This window comes from Glycine soja, chromosome 18, assembly GCF_004193775.1.
Source record: "Glycine soja cultivar W05 chromosome 18, ASM419377v2, whole genome shotgun sequence".
Lineage (NCBI taxonomy): Eukaryota > Viridiplantae > Streptophyta > Magnoliopsida > Fabales > Fabaceae > Glycine > Glycine soja.
In genome coordinates this window covers 4122245-4147343 of record NC_041019.1, presented here as the reverse complement: position 1 = coordinate 4147343, position 25099 = coordinate 4122245, and the positions used below count along the sequence as shown (strand labels likewise).

The following is a 25099-nucleotide window of genomic DNA, read 5'->3' as shown; positions in this document are numbered from 1 at the left end:
CATCTTTGATTCAGATAAGGTAAGGTTCTTTGCCTGCTTCCACTTTCTACTCTTCCATCACTTTCATTTTCGTTCTCTCTTCTGCTATCTATCTAATTTTGTGTTCATGATTCCTAACTTGCCTTCTTTAAAGGAACGAACTTTGCATTCAATTTGTTAAGGGTTGATTCAATTTTCTTCTCTTCATGCAACCGTTGTTCGTTGTTGTTGCTACGTTGTTTTCATCATAAAAATCGTGCCAAATCATATTAAAGCTATCTTCTTTTTTTGATTTTTTTCAAATATAGGAATAAAACTATTCATGTGAAGTAATTAATACGTTTGATGTTGTCAGGAGTTAGTTCCGAGTACAATGGAGTTAACATCATTGATTTTGCAACCAAACTTGACACACTTGTTTCCAACATTCACATGCTGTGTCAAACTCAAACCTTCTTTCCAGCATTTGCAGAATAATAAGGAATTATCACTGAAAATCAGTCGAAGGGTAGGGGTTTTGGCAGCCATAACTTCCTTGATTTTGGGTGTAAATGGAAATTTTGGGACACAAAGTGCAAATGCATTTGAGTTTAAATTTGTGGCCCCTGATATGACAGTTGAAGATGCATTGAGTGGAGTGAGGGGTCATGCACAAGATTTGTTACATGTTAGAGATTTGTTAGAGTTAGAGTCATGGAGAGCAGCACAAAAGACATTGAGACAGAGCTCAGCAATTCTGAAGAAGGATATTTATACCATAATCCAAAGCAAGCCAGGAATTGAGAGGGCACAACTAAGGAAGCTCTATTCTACTCTCTTCAACAATGTGACTAGAGTAAGTGCTGCAACATACCCCCTCCTCATGAATTAGGAAAGTGGAAGGTGCATTTTCAATTTCATAGCTATAAGTGGCTCACACATGTGTATTCATTATTTAGTTTCTAATTTTTCTTAAATCATACTATGTACTGTGCTTTGACTTTGACCCCCATTCATATAGCTCCATCAATTATTAAATGAACAGTAGCTTTTACAAACTTATATTGACCTGACATTCATACATAGATGGACAAGATTGATTTTTGTTCAATTTTAATCATGGGCATCCATGTATAATTATATGATTAAGATTAAAACAAAGTTAATTTATTATGAAAAGAAAGTACAGTGTACAGACAATCAAATGAAAAAAGGGAAACGAGGGTGAGAGAGGGATTAGCCCGAATGAAGTTCTTCATTTTTTAGATTCAAAGTAATAATTCTACATTTTTACTTAGATACTTACAGAGAGATGATCCACCATCAATCACCCGGCGCCTATTGATCGGGAAAACTGATTTGTCCATGATCTTTTATCAATTGTATGAATAGAATAATGGCAGATGCTTACTTGGAATCTATTTGTTGAACTGATACTTGATATTTGAGTTGAATTTCTGGGTTTGTATTGAAACTTTGACAGAACTATGCCATTAAATATTCATTGTCGTTATGTGAATGATTATCAATTGACAATTATTCATGTATGGTGAAAAATATGCAGCTTGATTATGCAGCAAGGGATAAAGATGGACCCCAAGTCTGGCAGTGTTACGAGAACATTGTTGTGGCTGTCAACGACATTCTATCCAGAATAGAATGATCCCTTTTCTTTTGATATTGGAGATTGACCTGTTCTTGATAAGTTTATGCCAACAGCTGACAAAATTGCTTGTTTCAAGAAGTGGTGTAGTGAAGGATATGCACTCAAAAGTAGGCTGCACAATGAAATAACCCTGTGATATAGAATTATAGATCAAGAGTTTGATCATTCAGAGTTAGATAATACTGATCAATGTTTAATATATTTGACAGAAAAATGATGCTCAGCTTCTGTGTCATCATTGATCAGGAGCTTTAGAAAAGAACGATTGTAAGCATATCAATTTTGATAAAGAGAGATCTGAGATTAAGTTTTGAACTGTTGATGCTCCAACTATGAGAATGAATAATTTCCTCTTAATTCACATGTTTTTTTAACATCCTGTTTTTTTTCGTAAAATAAATTAAAAGAGTTCATTTAAAAATTAATAAAATTTTTAGAAATTAAATAAATAAGAGAAAAATGTTTTTTTTAATTAAAATAAGGATTTTATAGTATTAGAAAATAAATAGAATAAAATGATGTTTTATAAAATAAATAGATGTTTTAATTAATTATTTATTTAATGAAATAGTAAAATAGAATTCATTTTTATAAAAAAAAAGAGAGTAAATAATAGCTCAGAGTACCTTAGTTATAAATAGAGATATATTATGTCAGTTTTTACATTTACGACGTGTTTCTATGATCTCTCTTCCTCTCAAATCCGTTCTTCATTCTTTCTCTCCGAAAAACCTTATCTTTTTTTGCATACATCCAAACTCGGTAAAACTACAATTCCGGATTCGTTAACTGTTGGATCGTCCTAGAATTTGGACACTACCTTTTAAACTCATTTTCGCACATTCTCACCGTTGAGATTTGCGAGAGAGAAATGCTCCTCGCATAGAGACAATGAAATTGAGGCTTTAATCCCTTTTCGTTCTCTCTAACGCTTGGAAACTCTAACAAAGCAACCAAAGAAAAAACTTGAGAAATCTTAGAGAATCACTAGAGACGCTGCTATCGCTGCCGGACTATACACGTGGGCCAGCTTACAGGTAAGAGATGAATTTATTGCAATTGAGATTAGAGTGAATATGTGTAGAGATCCTTAGAGGATCAAATTGAAACTAATTTTGGGGTGTTTTACGTGTTTTAATTTTGTCTGTACAATGATAACTACGAATTGCTCATGTTTGATGAGTCAATTGATACTTTGATGCGAATTGGATGATTTAATTAAGTGTTTGGCTTTGAATGTTAGAAACTTAGAAATTTGAGAATTCTTGATTCTTGCATGTTTTCTTGAAATTGATTGAGGAGTTTTGTTCCCCATGATGTGATCACATGTTCTATGCTATTAACCTAATGAATAAGTGAATGATTATATGCCTTAAATGTTGGAAATTGCTATTGTATGATATATATATATATATATATATATATATATATATATATATATATATATATATATATATATATATATATGATGTATTTGTTAGTGAGAAGGTGTTATGTGACATGTATTGTGAACAAGTGTGAGATTAATGTGTTCCTCAATGTGATTATACATGTTATTTTGAAATGTAAAGTGATGACATTAAGTTGAGTTATGAACTATATAATCATACAACTATAAGATCATTTAAGGACAATGAGTATTGTGATGGAATCCGCTGTGAGAATCCAACGAGTTGAATCACTTTGAGGCGTAATGACTTAAAAAGATTTTGAAAACAATTGAGTAATTGTGTGTATTGCATAGTTCATATGTAAAATCTGTGTTTGTGTCATGTATATATTAATACTGTGTGATGTGTATATGATTCATAAAATGTGATAACATGTTACTTTGAGATTATAACATTGTGATTAAGATTAGGTGTATGTGATAAGTTGAGTATGTGTTAAATTGTGAGATCACATGTATATTGAGATTTGTGTGTATTGAGTTGTGAGCTATGAACCATACAATCACACGAGTATGTGTTAAATTGTGCGTATGTGTTAAATTGTAAGATCACACGTGTATTGAGATTTGTGTGTATTGAGTTGTGAGCTATGAACCTTACAATTACACGACTGTATGACCCCTTAAAGACGACAAGTTAATGTATGATGAGTATTGTGATGGGATCCATCGTGGGGACCTGACGAGTTTAATCACTTTGAGGTGCGACGAGTTAAAATTATTTTGAGAACTATTGAGGGGTCGTGTGTCTTGTACAATTTATAAATAGAGTTTGTGTGTTAAAATATTTTTTGGGTTGGACTTAAATCAGGAGGGAAAAATCCTAATAGACTCTTCGAAGTCTAGGTCTTGGGAGTAAATACACCCGGTTTGAGTGCTCCTTTAAGCCTGTGCCGATCTCACATGGTTGGAACATTCTCGCAAAACAGTGTGACCCTGACTAGTCTCCTTATGATTTTACCTAGTGAGAGTGACTTGAATTACCAGTGTGTGGTCTGTCTTGTCATGTACTCCTAGGCGCCTGACAAGGTTTTTCACTGGCATGGTACCACATTGTATATAAAATTGAGTCTTAGTGTATTTGTTACATAACACTTGTGTAATGATCATTGTGACTTGCTACATGATGATGAGTAATGAATTGTGTGAGTGTGAGATGTTTTATTGTACTTGAGATTTGTTGTTCTGAAAACATGATTAATGTGAAAGTGTGGAATGTGATTTTGTGACTAAATACTTAGGACAGGTGATGTTATGTAATGAGTGGTAAAATGATACAAGTTGTGCTAAGTTGAACTTGTTATACTTATACTATATATATGTGTCTTGGTTACCTCTACCTATTTAGGAATGTGATAGCTCACTCTTCGTGTGTTGTTTGTGTTTGGATCCTGTGATGATCTCGAACCTTGTGTTCGTGGGAGCAGATAATTATGTGGATTGCTTTAAGGAATCTCATACTGAAGGATGTCGGGACACAATGCTTTGTACATGAGTTTCTGTTTTAATTGCATGATATTCCAAACATGCCATTTTACTTTATTTTATTTTGTTACTTAACTTGAGTTCTTTTGTAAATTTGAACGACTTTATTTTGAGCCGAAAATGTTTTCATACTCTTAATTGATAAATTTTTAATTTGGAGATTAACGCGAATGTGAGCCTTTTACCCACGTGAGTTCCTTTATATTTATTGAATAAAATCATTTTATATAATTTCGTATTTTCATATATTTTATTATATAAATATGTATATTGGGGTAGAGGTGTTTAATAAATATTTATAATCGTTGACTTCTCACTTGTCCTTGTCAATAAGTTAGTGTTGAAGAAAAAATGAAGTAATTGACAGCTGCTTAGTGGAACTGTGTGGAGTTGATAGTCTTCAAATAGATTATGGAAATAATTGATTTCTGAACTTTAACGAAGAATTGGAAGTTGAGCAAGCTAAAGATTGTTAAAAAAGAAGGAAATCTAGGATTTTCAACTTTCAATCATAATAGGATAAAAAAGAAAAAGGAAGAGATGACAAATAAAGGAGAATAAAGAGTGGGATGTGATTCCTGGGAGAATATATATGTTGCTTTATCTCTCCTTTTTGCTCAAGTGGAATCTCCTCTATTAAAATCTTTCATTCCAGGTGACAGAATTTGAACCCAAATACTCGAGTCTCTCTTTACATAACTGTTTTAAAGACAGAAAAGTGATGAGGAACATTAAAAGAACTAATGACAATTAAAAGAATCAAACCTATATAATAGAATTTGTTGTTACATTTCTTAAGTCTTAACTACTCTGTTCATTTATTTATTTATAAAATGAAAAATTCTCTTGACTGTGGGGCCTGAAAGAACACATGTTTAATTATCTCAGTACTCAAGTGAGCCAGTTGATGGTGGTCCAGAAACAATGTCCTGAGATTCGACACTATGGCCATTTAGCCTTTGTCCTGAACTTAGAGCAAGGGATTCAACCACCTGTTCTCCCATTTTCTGAATAACTTCAGGTGGTGAAAGTATTTTGATATACCAAACATTATTGACGAATGATCTACAACATGTAAAACACACACCAATGTAGAAAATGTCAACAAACAAAAACCAAGTGAAATAAATTGTAGTAGCATTTTTTTATTAGAAAAATCCAGGATAGAGTATTTCAATCACAAAACAAGTTCATTAAGTAAAACTCTAGTGCAATTGAAACAAGTACTTGCTCCCACAGATTGTCTCCAAGGAGAAGAACATCATTCTCCCTGTCAACAAATAAGAGGGTCTTCCAACTTCCCCTCAATTCCAAACATATGATCCAACTCCTCTCTGAGTTCATGATTAGCTGCTGAACCGGGATATGTCAAGTGAGCACCCAACTGACCCTGATTTGTCAACCTGTGAAAAAGCCGCAGAGTACTTAAAAATCCTACCTTGCCAAAGGCTTTAGTCTGTTTTTTTGGTCAACAACTCTGATGACTCTTGCTCACAACCATGTAGAGGATTCTGGAAACCTGACTCCCCTAATGTCATTGTCAGCGAATTAATGTCCGACTATTGGCTAATGAGGTGGTGTAACCAGGGACAGTGGTGGGGAGTATAAGGCCAAATGAATCAATAATGACACCAATGTGTGTAGGATTTTGGGCATCTGAATTACATTATTACAATTTGGTAGTGCCATTGCAGAATCATTTCCAGAATATGTGACATAGTGCTGCCATAGGCATTGACCTGCACAAGTGCATACTTTGGTCAGCAAGGACTAACCGCTTCTTGATAAATTCAAGAAATTGCCACTTCCTTTAGGACATAATAAAAAAGGGAACTAAGCACGTTTTGTCTGGGGAAAACTGAAGCAAGGAACTTCATGTTCGAATCTTGAATCCAAGAACTCTGGATTTGAATATGATGGTGGAGGAACACTGGAGTGTTGTCTCTGATGGGGCCACTTGGAATCAAAAGTGTATCTTGATGAGTATGTAGCGGCTGTTATGCTTGGACTTCTTGATTGTTATGTGGTTTCTGAAGGAGGTGCTGAGACAGGTACTCTGTCATTACATGGGCTAGTGGCTGCAGCATATTAGAAGACACATTGTTGAATTGCTTGCTGCTGCTGAAGTTTAAAAGGAGAATTGTTGTTTCCTGATTGTTAAAGATAGTGGAAAGGCTGTTGAAAATTCATCATTTGTTGCTTCATGAGATATCCACTACCTAGGTTCTGCAAACCAGCTGCCAACATAGTTTCTTACTGTTGATTTTGAAATTCTGATCATTTTCTAGTTAGGTTGGATCCAGATTGCAGTCTCTGCCGCATCCCGGGCAACCTACCAGCTCCTTTAATATGTAGAGAATTGAGACAATTAGTTGCTTCATCTCTAAAGAAAGGAGACAAAAGGAGATGCTCTAAATAACAACATCATTTGGTTGGAAAGGGAAGGGATGAATGAAACTATACCATCGAAATGCTGATTAACAACAGAAAATCTAATCCCTATAATGTAAATGAAGAATGGGAGATCAAATAGGTGGCTAAGAAACAAAATAATAGTATTTTTGTATAAAGCATTGATGAAAGTTATTCAACCCTGCACTACAGACTTTGTTTTAACTTGTAGTTAGAGGATTTATCAATATGTGCTGAACGTATGTCTATAAAAGGGAATTAGAAAGGATTTTTCTTTGTTTTGTGGTCTTGTGTATGTCTAGTATAAAGAATCGAAGGTTTTGGCTTAGGAAAGTTGTTGGTGAATTTTTTTTTTGGAATTGTATGATGTTTTTGGTTGAACTTCTGAATTTTGGTTTTAATAAAGCAGAATGGAGAATTTTGACCGTGTATCCAACCCTAGTTAGTGAGATAAGGTTTGGTTATCATCATCTGATCTTTGTGGTTTATGGAGTTTTGAACTTTGCCACGGCTCAATCAACTAGCCGAACAGACCCTGTCTATGCCATGTTCCAATGCAGGAACTACCACTCCAACACTGACTGCGCCACCTGCTTCGCCGCTGCGGCTGCCGAAATCCGGAACAGCTCTGTCGGAACCAATGCTGCCCATGTAGTTTATGACGGCTGCTTCCTCAAGTACACATCCATCCAATATTTGTTCAATAGTCCATTCTTATGACTGATAATTCAAATATGATTTTGACACTAGTGTGTACCCTTTGTGGAGAGGAAAAAGAGAGAAGTTTAGGTGTCAAAAAATGAAGGGTAAAATGAGTAAGACCAGCCACGTCACTAGTCCTAGAAAATGTAGGAATGAGTTTTAAACATGTAAGAAAACAAAAAAACATCTAGTGCGTAGATCAAATGTAATGAGATTGTTACAACTTAATCTAATATGAGTTTTAGATATGCAAATGTTTTAAATATTCGAAGAGAATAAACTTTGTCACTTATAATGGTCCACCCGACTTGAACAAAGATTGTTTTCCTTCCTATCTAAGATACATGCGGTTAATACCAAAAAAATATACATGTGGTTTATAAAATGAACAAAACAAAACATAGACTTCTCTCTATACTTTTCTTGTTTTAAACATAGACTTCTCTCTTTATTTTATTTTCCAAACAAATTAAAGGTTAAATTAACATTCAACACAAATTACCAACAAACTGGATATTTATAGATTATCGAGACTGTGTGGATTAGAGTTTTCAGATATGTTTTCATCACAAGAACATGAGGGTTGCAGTTCATGAAACTAAGTAGGAGTTGACTTTGGTGTTTGATGCTTGCAAATATGTTTGACTGTTGAGGTACGAGAGCACTGACTCCTTCGACCAGATCTGTTCTAGCAGCCACACACTTTGTGGAAATCAGACTGCAGATGGAAGCACTGGTTTTGGTGCAGTTGGACAGCAAGTGCTGGTGGATCTACAAAAAGCAACACCCAAAATTAGTGGCTACTTTACAGCTACCAAGACACTAGTGGCAGGCGGTGCAATCTATGCCATTGCACAATGTGCTGAAACTTTCACACAGGTCAATTGTTTGGATTGTTTGACAAATGAACAGAGCAGCACGCAAGGTTATCTTTCCAATACAAATGGTAGGGCATTTTGATCCTCCTCGGTGCTTTATGAGATTCTCGGAGACGCCCTTCTTTGCTGATAACCAAACCATGGATATAAGTCCCTTTAATATAGATGTTGACTTGAATGAATAAAAATTGTCTAGAGTGGTCCATCTCTTATGGTACAAAGACTGTTACACATTCTCTAAATAGACACTTTTTCTAACACATGCACTGTATTATTACCAGAGTCCTGATTTTTTGACACCCATATCATGCACATCTAGTTGACAACCTTTCTCTCTATCTCTCTTTCTATCAAATTATATCATTTATAATAAGAGTACTGATGTGAAAGTTGTTGATGATGATGGTGATGAAGAATATCTTCTTCCACGAGTAAGGAATTTCCCATTAATAGATACCAAAAATTGGTTGTTTTCTTGTAATATTTTGCTATATGACCCTTGGTTTTGACTTTAACAGGCATGGAAGTTGTATGAGAGAGGCATGCTTTTGGAGTTAGTGGACAAAAAGCTTAGACCCTAATAAGTATGACGTAGAAGAAGTGAAGAAACTCATAGGCATTGCTTTGTTGTGCATTCAAGCATCGACTGCAATGAGGCCAGTCATGCCTGAAGTAGTAGTCCTACTCAGCTGACTTACTTGAGCATACGAGACCTTCAATGCCTATCTTTATTGAATCGAATTGAAGGCCTCACAAAGACATATTTGCTTCAACTACTGGTTCCTCTACATCTAATGCTACTACCTCCAATTCTATATAGTACCTGCTAGATGACAAGTTAATAATTATATGATGCACATGATAATTGTTGTTCAGTTCATTATTCAAGATGGGTACAATTAAGTGTAAATTTTATTTTAAATAGCAGATAACAACTGCGTTTGCTTAAGAATGCAAACAACTCCTTCTGTCCTTCCCATTGTCACCTGATTCGCAATTCGCTCTAGTACGTGGTACGGGTGCGAGTTCGTAGTTCGTGACCTTACAATGAATTGGTATGTGGGGGTATACATAATTGTACCCTATTTAAATTTATAATTAATAGGTCTTAATATATAAATCAGTTTGCTGTTAATTAAAACAAATTATCTAGTTAAAAATTATAGATTACAGAAAATATAATATAAAATCATAAGAATATGTACTTAAACACCAAACACGGTCATTGAAAGCATCTATAACTATTAATAAAGATAATTGTGGAAGACAACTTTGCCCTCATTGTTTGATTGTTGAAAAAGAAAAACATGTATTAGTTAAATGATAAGTAGAGAAAATAAATATTCACAAAAACAATAAGGGCACTTTTCAAAAGTTTTTTTTTAAATTTTTTTTTGAAAAATATTTATGACGAATTAATTTAAAATTAATAGTCCAAGCAAAAAGTCAAACATGTGACTTTCAGGTTATTAACACAATATTCTTATCAATTAAGCTAATGAACCAATTACATTATAAAATAAATAATGTTGTTATATATAACATTAGAATTTTTAATGTATATTTAACGTGCATGTAAATTTAAATAATAAATTTTGTAATAATTAATTTTGATATAAATCATGGGAATTATTTGATCCGTATATTTTTTTAAAAATATAAAATATTTATTATTACAAAATTTAATATATATTAAATTTTGTAATAGTAAAAAAAATTTAATGCACAAATGAGTAATTTAACATATTAATAATTAAAAAAATAAAAATTTAAGGAATTAAAAAAAATCAAAAAATCAATACGGATGAACTTCATCCGTATGCTTTATACACGGATGAACTTCCTTCATATAAATTATACGGATCAACTTGATTCGTATGCTTTACACAGATGAACTTCATACTTACGGATCAACTTGATCCGTATAAGTCATTAGGATCAAGTTGATCCGTGTGTGAAAAATTTACTTACGGATCACCACTCAATCAGAAAAAGTAACTTAAAAAGGAACAACAAGTCAAGGATATTTTGGACATTAATAAAAAAAAATACTGGATGCACCAACAATATTGCTGGGTGTACCTAGCAACACCCAAACGATAGACTGACATGAAAACATGCATTTCTTTCTTTTCTACATTTTTTTTTTGCACCCTTTGCTTTCATTCTACCCACCCACGAAAGCAATCCCCTCACCGTTTTACATGGTTAAAAAAACTGAAATAATCCTTCAAATACAATGCTATTGAGACGGTTCATACCAATTTTGACGTACATGATCCTTTGACCTTTGGTCTTTTCTACCCTGCGATCCCATTTTTGCAATTGCACGCTCCTCCAAAACAGTCTCCCATTTTCTACTCAAGTTAATTTGTATTTTTTTGGGGGTAATATAAGTTTTTTTTATACCAATTCTACAAAATATATTTGTTTTTTTTATACCAATTCTACTCATTTATTTATTTACATTATTGAAGTTGTCTTTTAAGAGAAGTCATTTGCAATTTTTTTATTCATTTATTTATCTTCCTATACTTAAATAACAGAAGCTGCACCAAGTGAATAAGAGATCAAGATTGGATTTAGAATTTAGAATATTGAGTATTTGATCTATGGCTTATGTGCACATACCAAAATAGGGAAATACTAGGAGTGTTTTGTGATCCATTTAAGATCAATAGGTTGTAGTTCATTTGTGGTACTTTAAGGAAATGTTTATGTTTTCCCCTGGATGTTTATATGCTTTATGAGTTATAATTTTTATCTTCTATATTAATCTGAACCCACTTTCATTTGCTGTAGGATAAAGAAGCTTGAGGAGTTGGATGACCGGTTTGATCAATTAAAAGTTTTTCTTATTTATTTTGGATCTTTCTAATTTTTTGTATTTCATGACAAGGGAGACAAACATGATATAATATATGTGTCTTATGAATGAATCACTATCAATCAAAGAGAATTGATTAAATTATTCTAAGAGAATGTTTATTAGTAAAGGGAAATTTTTTGATATCTTAAGAATGACAGGCATTATTTGAATGGGTTGATCATAAATATTAATTTTTTGGGAATATAAAAGTAAAATAATATATTTATTATAATCTTTAATAATTTACCTTATTTAAATAATTTAATTAGAGTAACATGATATTTTTATTCTTATTAAAAAAATTTTAACACGAAAAACTTACATTCCCGTTAAAAAAAATTTAACACGAAAAACTTACATTCCCACCTGTCACTTCCCCCTAGTTATAAATTATTTACCTCATAATTTAATTAAACGTATTTTTTTTACTTCATTAAATATTTGAAAGATAAACTTTCAATAAAAATATAATTATTTTAATAAATTATTATTAATTTTTTTATAAAAAAATTATTGCTTTAATTTTTTAAAAGGTTTGACTTTAAAGTTTTCTTTATGCCTTCAAATATATTAGGGCCGGCGCTATAATTGAAATGTTGTTTTTCTTTCTTTTTTTAATGCAATTACGTGGGAGTGCTTCACTGCCAAGAGTTTCTGCTTTGTGTGGCTTGGGTTTATTCAACAAAATATCACAATTTATAACACACAATTAAGCCTCCAGAGATACATATAGAAAAAGTTACCAAGTTGACTTTGAGACTAAGTACACACAAACCATTGTCCTCAATCACACAGACTTTGATATATATCTTGCAAGAAATTATTGCAAGTGGTATGTTAAATTGTTAAAGGAAAAATTTTGTTATTTATATTGATCTTATCCAATGTAATTAAATTTTATACGATACGTAGTTAAAGTTTTTAATTTATAAGTAAACATCAATAATATTTAATTACATAGATGTTGTACAGAAATTTATTGCACCATGATATGTAGTCACTACTTAATAATTTCTCATTATTACGGTCCACCCCATGAACATACAAGTAACTGACTTTTTTCTGAGGCCAGTATCAATCCTTCTTTTGAAACTTAGATATATACAGATCGAGTTAATTTGAGAATCCCAAGAAAATGGTGCAATTCAACCTCGTAGCTTTAACTTTGTTGGTGTTGTTGTCATGGTGGAGCTTTGGGTTTGAGGGTGCAGTAGGAGACCCTCAACTCTTTTTACTCAAATGGGAGTGCAGCGTAGTCGCGGTAGACGACTTGTTCAACTTCAATCAAAATCTAAACGCAAGTTTGGCAGACCTGAGAGTGCAGGTGAGCAACCAAAGCAAACAATTTGCCACGGTTCAATCAACAAGTGGAGCAGACCCTGTCTATACTATGTTCCAGTGTAGGAACTACCTCTCCAACACTGACTGTGCCACTTGCTTCGCCGCTGCCGCTGCCAAAATCCGCAGCTGCTCCACCGGAAATGGTGCTCATGTCGTTTATGACGGCTGCATCCTCAGGTACACATCCATCTCATTAATTTGTTCAATAGTCCATTCTTATGGCTGATAATTCAAAAATGACTTTTTGGCACTCTTGGTGTGTACCTTTTAAGGAGAACAAAAAAATATAATTTTACATTACAAATAGAGGGCTAAAATGAGCAAGACAAGCTTCGTCATTAGTCATATATAAAATGTAGGACAGGGTTTTTAACATGCAAAAAAAAAAAAAAAAAAAAGCCACCGAATACATGATCAAATGTTACTAGACTCTTCTAGCTTAATTAGTGATATTGAGTTTAAGTTTTGAATATGCATGCAGCTGTCTTAAATATTTGAAGAGGACGAGCTTTGTCACCTTATGTGATGCTACCTAACTCGAACACGTAGGTTAAATTAACATTTAACACAAATTACCAACAAGATAGGTGTTTATAGATTATCCAGACTGTGTAGATTAGAGTTTTTAGATATGTTTCCAACGCAAGATCGAACATGTAGGTTGGCAGTTCATGAAAATCTAAGTTGTTAGAATTAATTGACTTTAAAGTTTGATGCTTTCAAATTGTGTTTGACTGTTGAGGTACGAGAACAATGAATTCTTCGATCAGATTCCCACTACTATAAGCAACACAATTTGTGGAAATCAGACTGCAGATGAAAGCACTGGTTTTGGTGCAGTTGGACAGCAAGTGCTGATGGATCTACAAATAGCAACACCCAAAATTAGTGGCTACTTTGCAGCTACCAAGACACAAGTGGCTGGCGGTGCAATCTATGCCATTGCACAATGTGCTGAAACTCTCACACAAGACACTTGTTCGGATTGTTTGTCAATTGCACAGAGCGGCATACAAGATTGTCTTCCAAACACAGATGGTAGGGGAGTCAATCCTCCTGTGTGTTTTATGAGATACTCGGAGACACCCTTCTTTGCTGATAACCAAACCATTGATATCAGTCCCTTCTTAAAACAAGGTACAAATGTCATAACTCCATTTAATAATCGTTGACTTGAATGAGAAAAAAATGGGCTAGAGTGGTGCCATCTCTTAGGTATAAAGATATTTACACTTTCTCTAATCTACTCCTTTTCAAACACACTATGACAAAATGAACTCCACTTTTTTAAGGAGTCTCACTTATAATTCTCCAGTTTCCTTACCTATACAATTTTTTAGAAAATAATGGATATGCACGAAGGTGTAAAGGATTTTTATAATGTTATTTAATTTTAAATTAAAATATATGATAAGTTTGTTGAATTTTATAATAATTATTTTTTAAAAGATAAGCCTAGTATGACTTATGATTGAATGAGATACACAACAATACATAGAAATTAAACTAAATTTTAAATAGTAGTAAAGAATGTCTTAAAAAAGTATAACCACCACTCGTTATACTGTAATATCATAACATCTTGATCGGATACATCATTTGGAATATTGGAGGTCAACTTCTTTTCTGTCTTGAAGGAGGAGGAGGTTCAATCAAGAATTGGGTCTTTATTGGTGGTGGTGTTGGAGGTGCACTACTTGTTGTGATCCTTATTTCATTATTTCGGTGGCATAGAAGATCCCAAAGTCCCAAGAGAGTTCCTAGAAGTAAGACTATTTGGAAAGTGGTTATGTGATGCTGTATCCATCTATTACACAATTAGCATGTCTTTTATTCATTTAAGAAAAAAAAATTGTTAGGATCTCTGACTTTTATTTATTTATAAAGATAAAATTAACTAACTCTTATTTTACTTAGCAGGTACCATGATGGGAGCAACTGAGTTGAAAGGTCCAACCAAGTACAAGTATACTGACTTGAAAGCTGCAACAAAAAATTTTAGTGAGAAAAATAAAGTAGGAGAAGGAGGCTTTGGCACTGTGTACAAGGTAAACTTGTGTTCTTACTCACATTTCAATTGCGATTGTAAGAGTTTTTGTTTCCTTTTTACTGTATACTAGTAAACTGAGATCTCCAACATAAGCTAAGATCAAAGGTAATATTATTATTATAAGCTATACATCTAATGATAATTTTTAATTCTGATGCTATTGATCGAATAGGGGACTATGAACAATGGGAAAGTTGTTGCAGTTAAAAAATTAAAATCAGGAAATTCTAGCAAGATAGATGACGAATTTGAAACTGAAGTAACACTTATAAGTAATGTTCATCATAGAAATCTTCTTCGGCTTCTTGGTTGCTGCAGCAAAGGCCAAGAGAGAATCCTTGTTTACGAATACATGGCGAACGCCAGCCTAGACAAATTCTTATTTGGTAACTGGTAACGTGATTTGTATAAGTTTTACTTTCTTAACCATCATCTTTTCTCCTTTGATGTTTTAAGCATCTAAACTTGGGAAACAGGAAAAAGAAAAGGTTCCCTCAACTGGAAACAATGCTATGATATAATTTTGGGCACAGCAAGGGGATTGACTTATCTACATGAGGAATTTCATGTGTCTATCATACACAGAGATATTAAGAGTAGCAATATCCTCTTGGATGAACAACTTCAGCCAAAAATTTCGGACTTTGGGTTGGCGAAACTCCTACCCGGGGACCAATCTCATCTTCGCACAAGAGTTGCAGGAACAATGTAAGTCAAAAAATATCCAGTGGCCCAGCCTGAAAATTTTAAAGGGTAAAATGTACTGCCACCATATATATGCATTTAGTTTAATTTCTTCACATTTATTTGAGCATCAAGTTATAGAAAAGAAGAATTCAAATGCGAAATATTATAACATGCTACGTGTAAGTGTTCTTTTATTAATTATGGACTGTGTGTTATATGTATTGGTCAGGGGATACACAGCACCTGAGTATGTACTCCATGGTCAATTATCAGCAAAGGTTGATATATACAGCTATGGAATTGTAGTTTTAGAAATCATAAGTGGTCAAAAGAGTACTGATATGAAAGCTGTTGATGATGATGGTGATGAAGACTATCTTCTTCGACGAGTAAGGAATTTCCCATTAATATACCAAAAATTAGTCATTTTCTTATAACATTTTACCGTATGACCCTTGGTTTTGACTATAACAGGCATGGAAGTTGTATGAGAGAGGCATGCTTTTGGAATTAGTGGACCAAAGCTTAGACCCTAATAACTATGATGCAGAAGAGGTGAAGAAAGTCATAGGCATTGCTTTGTTGTGCACTCAAGCATCGGCTGCAATGAGGCCAGCCATGTCTGAAGTAGTAGTCCTACTCAGTAGCAATGACTTACTTGAGCATATGAGACCTTTGATGCCCATCTTTATTTGAAATAAATGGAACAAACTAAAAAGGAAATGAATAGTGTGTTGGTGTAAAACTTAAAATCTTTTTCACAAGATGAAACCTTTTTGAAACCAAGTTAAAATAACAATTTTGAAAACGAGTCTTCCAAAGGATCGTCCAACAAGTTTAGAAACAGTTTTCACAAAACAAAATGATAATGAACTTGTGTGTCCAAAGGTGTATTCTAGAGAATGCAAGTATAAACTCAATAGAAGTATAAACAATTGATTTATATTAGTTTATTCAAATCATTAGTTATGTTTAGTTATCCTTCAATCTTAAAAGGATTTCATTAATTAATCAAAACAGATTGTTAAATTAACAAGTATTTTTCCTGTTATTCTTGACTTATAGCAAAAATTCTCTAAATCACTTCTAATACATCCTTAATCTCATGAGACTAAAAACGTCTAATTAGTATTCTTTGATCACTAAGATATTCCTAGTTTTAAAAACAATAATTTAAATGAAATACAATTCAAATAACTCTAAGAGAGAATACACAATAAGAACATATTATAGAAAAACTTTTGTTAAGCAAAGGATTGCACACTAAGTAGTCAATTGATGATCATCCAATGCGAGACTTTTATCATAGCAAAAACGACAACACTTTAATGTCTAAGATTTCAAGAGTAGTTGTTTGTTGTGCTTGTGTCTTCATTTATAGGTTTCAAGAAGGTGATCGTTGTGGGGATCAGTGCCTTGCAAAAATATTTGTTCTCTCACAATGCTTATCTTATTGTTACGTGGCAACTTGGGGTGGAAAAAGAAATAAATAGTAGTACTATCATTTTTTTGAAAAAAGTTCATGTTGTCTCAACTACTTGCCTGAAAATGATTTTGAAAAAATGTTTTTTTTTTCTGTCTTAGCCTTGGTGCACACTTAAAAGTCAAATGATGAGCCAATTTCAAAGGATGAGGAAACATAAATTTTAATCACAAATCATCTTCGTTCATAGCGCAATGTATATATATATATATAAAAGCCTTTGGACGAAAAAGCTAGCACTTGGATATAAAATAATGTGTATTACCTCCATATTGGACATTCAAAATAGCTTAGCACTATGGATGCAAGTTTTCACAAAACTCTTAGACACTTGCTCAGCTATAAGTTATTACGCGTAACGCTAAAATGCTAGATAGTTTTTAAGAAAAACAAGTATCAGAGTTTGAAAAGCTATATTGGACGCATAATGTGTGTGTTTAATAGTAAATTTTTTTATTTTTTTATAAGCAAATATATAAATTTGTCACCAAGAAGAAGAGCTTAACCTTAGCATTAAAAAAAAAACCTTAGCATAAGCCATGCCAAAGATAAGCACGAAGGGTTTGATTCTGATACATGTATACTCACAAACATCAGTAAAAAAAAAAAAAATCAATACAGGAAATCACACCAATGAATAGACTAAATAAAAGTTCTTCTCCCAAATTGAAATCAATAACCTTACATAGTCTACATGCATCCAAATCAACGCAGAAAAGACTTATCTTGAAGACACCATTGGACGACCCATGATCACAAAAGCATGCACACTACTGCAAAACAGACATTTAACGATAGTTGATAGAGATATTTAACGACGGTTGTGAATTGTCTTTATATTGAACATTGTTAAAAGTTGAAATTTTTAATTATGGTTATAAAATAACTGTTGTAAAAAAGTCAAATTTTTGAAGACGGTTGTTAATTAACAATTGTCTTAAAAAATTGTCTATATAAGACTTTCTAAGACGGTCACAGATAACAACCGTCTTAGAACTTTCTAAGACGGTTGTTCGGTTGTTAGTTAACAACCATCTTAGAAAACATACATTTTCTAAGTTTGTTACCTAAACCGACTTAGTCAAATGAGTACCAAATTTTGCAAATTAGAAACAAACAAGCATACATATGCAATATTCAACATGCAATCTGTCCATAAAGCATTACTTACAATCCATACATTGTTTGAATAGTATTTTGTTTCTAACCTAGGGTTGAAGTTTATACACTTACACATTCAAAAATGTGCATGAGTGCATACCTGTCTACATTTGTTTTAAAATGTACGTATGCATGAATGCATTCACCCAAAAAGTCAATAGTCCTCGTAAGGAAAAGGATTATAAACAAAAATTAAAACACACCTTTCAGAATTTGCAATGATAAAGGCCTCCAAAGCCCTGATTATTATTTATAAAAAAGAAAGTTGTATTCTTATTATATCATGGATCTAAGCAATTATATTCTACAATCAAAATAAACAATTACAAGAGCTTGGAGCAGCTCTCTGTAACATCCCAATTTTTCGTAAATAAATTTAAAAAGCTTTTTAGAAATAAATAAATAAATAAATAAATAAATAAATAAATATAGAGCAAATAATAGGCTGAGTACCCTAGGTATAAATAGTTATGTTAAGTCATTTGTCTCCTTTTGGCCTCATTTTCGTTTTTCCCCTTCTCCTCTCAAAACCCTTTCTTTTTCCCGCAGCCCATCAAACTAGTCTCAGAAAAACGACGATCTTGAACCCATTCACCGTTGGATCGTTGTGAAATTTGAGTATCATGTTCGCAACACAATTCCGAGCATTCTCACCGTTGGGAATTTTGATATCATGTCTGAACTAAGAGAAACACCCTTCGCATTGTAGCCTTTTTCTTTCCCGCAGAAACCCAGAGTTGTCTTGGTAAAACTACGATCCCGGTTTCGTTAACCGTTGGATTATTGTGAAATTTGGATATATTGTTCGAAATTCAATTCCGCACTCTTCCACCGTTGGGATTTGCGAGATATTATTCGTGGAGGGAGAAAAAGGAATAACATGAAGACAGCACAAGTGGAGGTTTCAATCTCTTCTCCGTCTCTCTGACGTTTGGGAATTCTATCGGAGCAGTCGGATGAATAATTGAAAGAATTTCCGGGAACCGCTAGAGATGTTGCTATCGCTGGTTGAAGACACGTGAGCCCGCTTAGAGGTAAGGGATGAGTTATTCACAGTTGGGGATTAGTGAGAACATGTGTAGGGATCCTTAGAGGATTAAATTGGGGTTTTATTTTGAGATGTTTATTAAATTGCAATTTTTCCTTTATGATTATAAATAAAATATTGATGTTCTAATGAAAATTGCTTGATAAATTGTGCTCTTGATATTTGTATATTTCGACCTATGATTCTGATATAATTGTGTAATATTAGTTAAGGGATTTTAGTCCTAATATTGTGATAGTGTTTTATATAAATTGTTATATTGAGGATATGAAATGATGATTCAAATTGTGAGTATGTGATGAATTGTAGAAGAATATGTTGCTTTGAGATTATAATATTGTTATTGAGATTGAGTATAAGTGTAAAGTTGAACATGTGTTAATTTGTGAGATACGTGTAAACATGTGATGGTGGATTGTCACACTATGAGAAGTGAAATTGTGAATGAGTTCTAGTTGTGGATAAGTGTGTAGTTAACACTTGATGTGAAATTACTTGTGTTGTAAGCTATGAATTGTACAATAACCCGACCAGTGTTATCTTGAGAAAAGCGTTGATGCGCAGTGTTAAAGAGAAAATGTAGGTTTCCTATTTAGGAGCCAGTGTTAAATCATAGTGCGATTGTGTTGAACGTGTTTAAAACACGAGTGTAAGGTCGTGGGTATTGTATAATTCATGAGCAGTGTCTGCATGCAAAAATTATTTTAGGGGTTGGACCTGAATCAGGAGGGAGAGGCCCTGACGGACTCTTCGGAGTGTAGGCCTTGGGGGTCACCGGGTTTGAGTGCTCCTTTAAGCCTATGCTGATCTCATATGGTTGGAGCATTCTCGCAAAACATCGTGACCCTGACTGGTCTCCCTATGATCTTACTTAGTGAGAGTGACCTGACAAACCCATTGTGTGGTGTGTCTTGTTATGTACTCCTAAGCGCCCCAGGGTGGTTTTTCACTGACATGGTACCACATTGCATATAGGCTTGAGTCTTAGCATAATTGTCGCATACGCTTGCTAATTGTTTATTATGAAATTGATGTGTTATTATGTCTTGATCGGAGTGTGTGATTTCTGTGTATAGTGATTGATGATTGAAAGGTGTAATTGATGGATGAAAAGTGTGATTGATGAAGGACAAAGTGATGAAATAATGTGAGATATGCTAAGTAAATTGTATTTGGCTACTATATGTTGTGTTGTTTCTCTCTAGTAGTTAGCAATGTGATAACTCACTCCCGGTTTGCTGTTTGTGTTTGGATCCTGTGATGATCTTGAACTTTGTGTTCGGGGGAGCAGATGAATAGGTGGATGACTATGAAGAACCTCATGCTAGAGGACACGAGAACAGAACGCTCTGATAGGATGTGACATTAGGATATAGGTTCTATATTAATTGTATGAAGACCTTGTTGAGTCGAGAATACTTTATTATTTATTTGGACAAGTTTGAATATGATGTAGAAGAAAATGAATGTGAGCATTTTTTCCCTTTGAAAGACTTGTTTAAAAAAAATGTTTTAAAAATACTTTTAATTAATATTTGAATTTTTTTTATTCCTTATTAGTATATATGTGAGGGGTAGAGGGTGTCACACTCTCCCATGCTGGGAAGGGAAAATGTTAGCACCATATTGTTGAAATAATTTTTTCCTTCAATGAAAAAAAATATGTAATTTGATTTTAAACACTAAAGAACAAAAAATTAGAACGAAAAACAAAAAAGGAAATTCTATAGAAGATGTACATCTCTTATGTAGCTTCAATAAACTAAGCATCTAACTAGAAGTCATTATACCAATTCATCATGCAACTGACTAAAAGTCTAAAAGATGTACATCTCTTATGTAGCTTCATTATACCAAGTCATTATTGTATGTAAATTCAAATAGTTTATTTTGTTATAACTCATATAACTTTGTGTGCAACGCCAAGTTGTAATTGTGTAATGTTTGTAGTTAATTGAATTATGAACTACTTCAGTGGTGGCCCTGAAATGGGCGACCGCCCAGGGTCCCATCTTTAGGGTGACACCAAATTTTTTTTAGTCTATACTCTATATAAATATTAAAATAAAAATTTATATAATTTAAGTTATATAGAAAAATATTATAAAAATGAAACAAATGCATATTATTTGCTTCATGGAAACCATGACCAATAATTAGTCAACTAATAAGTGATATTTTCACTTCTCAACAAAAACACGCTCATAATTTCAAGAAAATAAATAAATTATGCACAATGTTGAACGTAAAGAGAAGAATATCATTTTTATGGATATATATTAACATAATTACGTAAATTAAGGTCTTGAACTTTATCTCTTCCCTTTTACTCTCTTCATTCATGAAAATTGAAACTTATATAGAACATAATAATTCCTATAATCTTGATGGTAAAATTTTATCTAAACAATTAAAAGTTATTAGAAAGATTTTAACAATTGAATCAAAATTAACCTTTATGATATTAAGTTCTTTAAATATATAATATTAATTATTTTTGTTACTGTTGCATCTATTGAAAGGATTTTTAAACAAAATTAAAATTGTTAAAATCTTATTTGTCTACTTGACATAAGCCAAAGATAGAGTATGTAGTCTTGTTTTAATTTCTAGCAAAAATGATATTTTAAATATTCTTAATTATGCATGGATTATTGATAATTTTTTAAAGAAATATAATTTTTTTAAATGATTATGATGAGGGCATAATTTGTTACGTTCGTTCAGGCACCAAAAATCTTAGTACCAATCCTGTACTATTTATTGATAACATGATAATGAATAATGATGGAATCCATTATATATTTCTTTAATTGTTGATAGCTTTTTTTATTCTTTAATTGTTGATAACTTGATAATGGAAAAAGGATTCGATTACTTATTTAATTAATTTAATAGGTTATGGCATTGACATGCTCCTCGGCCCTAGCTCAATAGTAAATAGAACAGAGACCTTTCACAAAAAAGCACTTTCTAGCTACTACTGTCCATGGCGTTGCTTATTAGACTGTTGAACCAATCTAATTAATCCAGATATTCTCATGTAAACAGATTATCACATAGCATTGACTTTGTATAAATTTCATTAGCTGCCAAGAAATTCTGTTCGATCGTGTGACTTGTGTTTTTTAAACAAAAAATATCACAATTTATCTAAATTAATTATATTTAATACATTGCGTGTTGTTCTAAATTTGTACACATGCATGTATGACGACAGGCAGTACCAAGGGCAAATTAATATTAAATTTGCTTAAATCACGCAAGCCTCCAATCATACGTTTAATTTATTGATAAAATGTATTATCACATGATTCTATATATACTTCATTTATTTAAATTTATATTGAAAATTAAATTAATTTAAACGTAAAATATTAGAAATAAATTATAAAGAAAGTAATTACTTACAAATTAAAAATAATAAATAACCTCAAACGATTGATTGAGTGAAATAAGATAAAACTTTGTATTTGACAAATCACAGGTTTAAGTCCCCACCCGTCTTGGAGTGGGCATAGTCTATTCTCCTTAAATTATTTTTCTGTAAAAAAAATTCTCATATGTAAGTTATTTAATGAACCCTGAACCTCAACTCGAACCATTTTATTAATTAGTTTTTCTTATGGATCAATGATTTTCTTAAAGACGTTTAACCTAACAAACCTAGGATATGACAGTGACCATCCAGGGGGCATACAGTTTCAACTTCTGTCAATAACATGGTTTAGGCTGCTCAGCCAATTTAATATTCCAGATATATGCATAGTAATTTAATTTGTGCACGTACAACCTGAATTACGCTTGCATTCAAAAAGATTATAATACATCATTGACTGTTCAATGCTAACAGATTCCGCTTGGGTGGCTTGTGAAATTTTTAAACGAAACGAAATATCGTAATTAATATTTATGTAAATTATATTTAACGCATTTCATGTTGCATTTATTGTTACTGTTGTTTGCTTTACTACTCGACCGAGAGCGTATCCCCAGATGGAGACATTAATAAATTTATTTCATATATGTTCTAATGCTAATGCTGAAAACCATACCTATCTTGAGCGTCTGTTTCATGTAACCTTATTAAATTTTTAAGAATGTGAAGATAGGAATATATATTTCCATATTTATTTTTAGGTATAATTTATTTTTAGGAATTCATACTAGACACGTTTTTATATTTTTCTATTCCATGTAAAGGAACGAAAATCTTATATTCCCATTTAAAATAGGTTTAAATATATTTTTTATTTCAGTAATTTAGCATTTTTTTTATCCTTAAGAAAAAAATCACTTTAGACCATGTAAATTATATTTATTTTACTTTTTGTTTTTATCATCAATATTCGTTAAAAAAAGATGATGTGGCAAACAAAATGATGATGTCATCTTGTCTCATCATCATATTAATTTATAAGGATCAAAATTAAAACAAACATAATTTATAGATATTAACACAAAAAAATGACATATTTATAAGGACAAAAAAATATTTAAGTCTTTAATTATATATTATAAAGTAAATATTTCAATATTAATTTATATGCGTCTCAATCTCTACACTTTCTCTATCTTCAAACTCTTTTTCATATCTCTCTTCTCTCTCCTTTCTTCCTCCAGGTTTCATCCTTCGTTGTGTTTCTCACACCCTTCACCACCTTCAAACAAGTGTGGTAGCAACGATAGTGATAGTAAAGATGATGATAACGACATTGGTAGTGGTGGACAACAATCAAAACAATGATGTTGGTAATGATGATGAAAATGACAATAGTGTTAGTGTTGGAAGCAATAATAGTAGAAATAATAATGACGACTATGATGGTGACAACAACAATAGTAATGATAATGGTGGCCGCAAAAATGTATATATGGTGGTAGTCACAATGATAATGTAGTAATGATAGTGATGATAATATAGATTGTGATAAGTCATTTTTCATAGTTGGAATTTACATAAGCTTGATAATTTTAAGTATATCACATTATTAAATCTATGAACTTTATTATTTAATTTGAGGCTCTTTTTTAATATTTAATTCTTTATTTTAATATTTAATTTGAGACTTAAATAATTTTTCATCCCAGCAAATATGTTATTTTTTTTATTTTAGTCTTTATAAATTATGTTTATTTTAATTTTAGTTTCTACAAATTAATAATAATATAACACTTTGTGATGATGTGATGATGTCATTATTCTATTTGTCATGTCATTTTTTGTAATAGACAACAAAGATAAAAAATAAAATAAACATAATTAGTAGAGATTAAAACAAAAAAATTACAAGGACAAAAAACATAAAAAGGTTAAATCCCAAAAATGAAAAATATATTTAAATCTTTAAAATAATTTATTACTTTCCTCTTATTCTACCTCATATATTTAATCTTTTATAAAAATATTATCTCAGAAATATATCCAAATTTAGGAAACAAACTCCTGTTTTTTTTTTCCGTAAATACACACTCTCTCCTTTTTTTTTTAATATAATTCTCAATCTACACTACTTTGGACTTTGTGCTTTGATTCACGTCACTTTGCATGAACGTGATCAAAGAGATATGACAGCTGCTGCAAACAAACTCAAATGAACGTGAATACACACTCTCTCCTTTTTGTTTTTTTTTTAATTTAAAATATTATAAAATATAAATATTATATTATATATATATATATATATTTTTTAATTGGTTTTAAAATTACTTATTTGTTAAATTAAATTTTATAATTTTTTTAAAGAAAATGATATTATTAAATATAATTATTTTTGTCTTATTATTTAATTTACTTAACATATTTTTTTAGTGAATATTTTTATTTATAATCTGAATTTTCTAATATAATTATTTTTAATAAAATTATATTACTAAATATAATTAGTTTGTCTATGTCATTAGATTTA

General features: G+C 32.0%; 3 protein-coding genes and 1 pseudogene across 3 annotated transcripts; 3 read left to right on the top strand and 1 right to left on the bottom strand.

Annotated features, from left to right (window-relative positions):
- LOC114395472 (psbQ-like protein 3, chloroplastic) lies at positions 1-1944 on the top strand. Its single transcript, XM_028357261.1, has 3 exons — positions 1-19; positions 335-814; positions 1523-1944. Exons 2-3 carry the CDS (start codon positions 353-355, stop codon positions 1619-1621), a joined length of 561 nt encoding a protein of 186 aa, XP_028213062.1. The 5' UTR covers positions 1-19; positions 335-352; the 3' UTR covers positions 1622-1944.
- A 3499-nt stretch (positions 1945-5443) lies between these two features.
- Positions 5444-7622, bottom strand: LOC114396244 (annotated as a pseudogene).
- A 4868-nt stretch (positions 7623-12490) lies between these two features.
- LOC114396063 (cysteine-rich receptor-like protein kinase 42) lies at positions 12491-16198 on the top strand. Its single transcript, XM_028357956.1, has 6 exons — positions 12491-12938; positions 13504-13898; positions 14399-14527; positions 14682-15519; positions 15728-15887; positions 15973-16198. Exons 1-4 carry the CDS (start codon positions 12556-12558, stop codon positions 14879-14881), a joined length of 1107 nt encoding a protein of 368 aa, XP_028213757.1. The 5' UTR covers positions 12491-12555; the 3' UTR covers positions 14882-15519; positions 15728-15887; positions 15973-16198.
- LOC114396243 (probable LRR receptor-like serine/threonine-protein kinase At1g56140) lies at positions 14990-16194 on the top strand. The gene is made up of 4 exons (XM_028358146.1): positions 14990-15197; positions 15288-15519; positions 15728-15887; positions 15973-16194. Exons 1-4 carry the CDS (start codon positions 14990-14992, stop codon positions 16192-16194), a joined length of 822 nt encoding a protein of 273 aa, XP_028213947.1.
- Positions 16199-25099: the final 8901 nt, after the last annotated feature.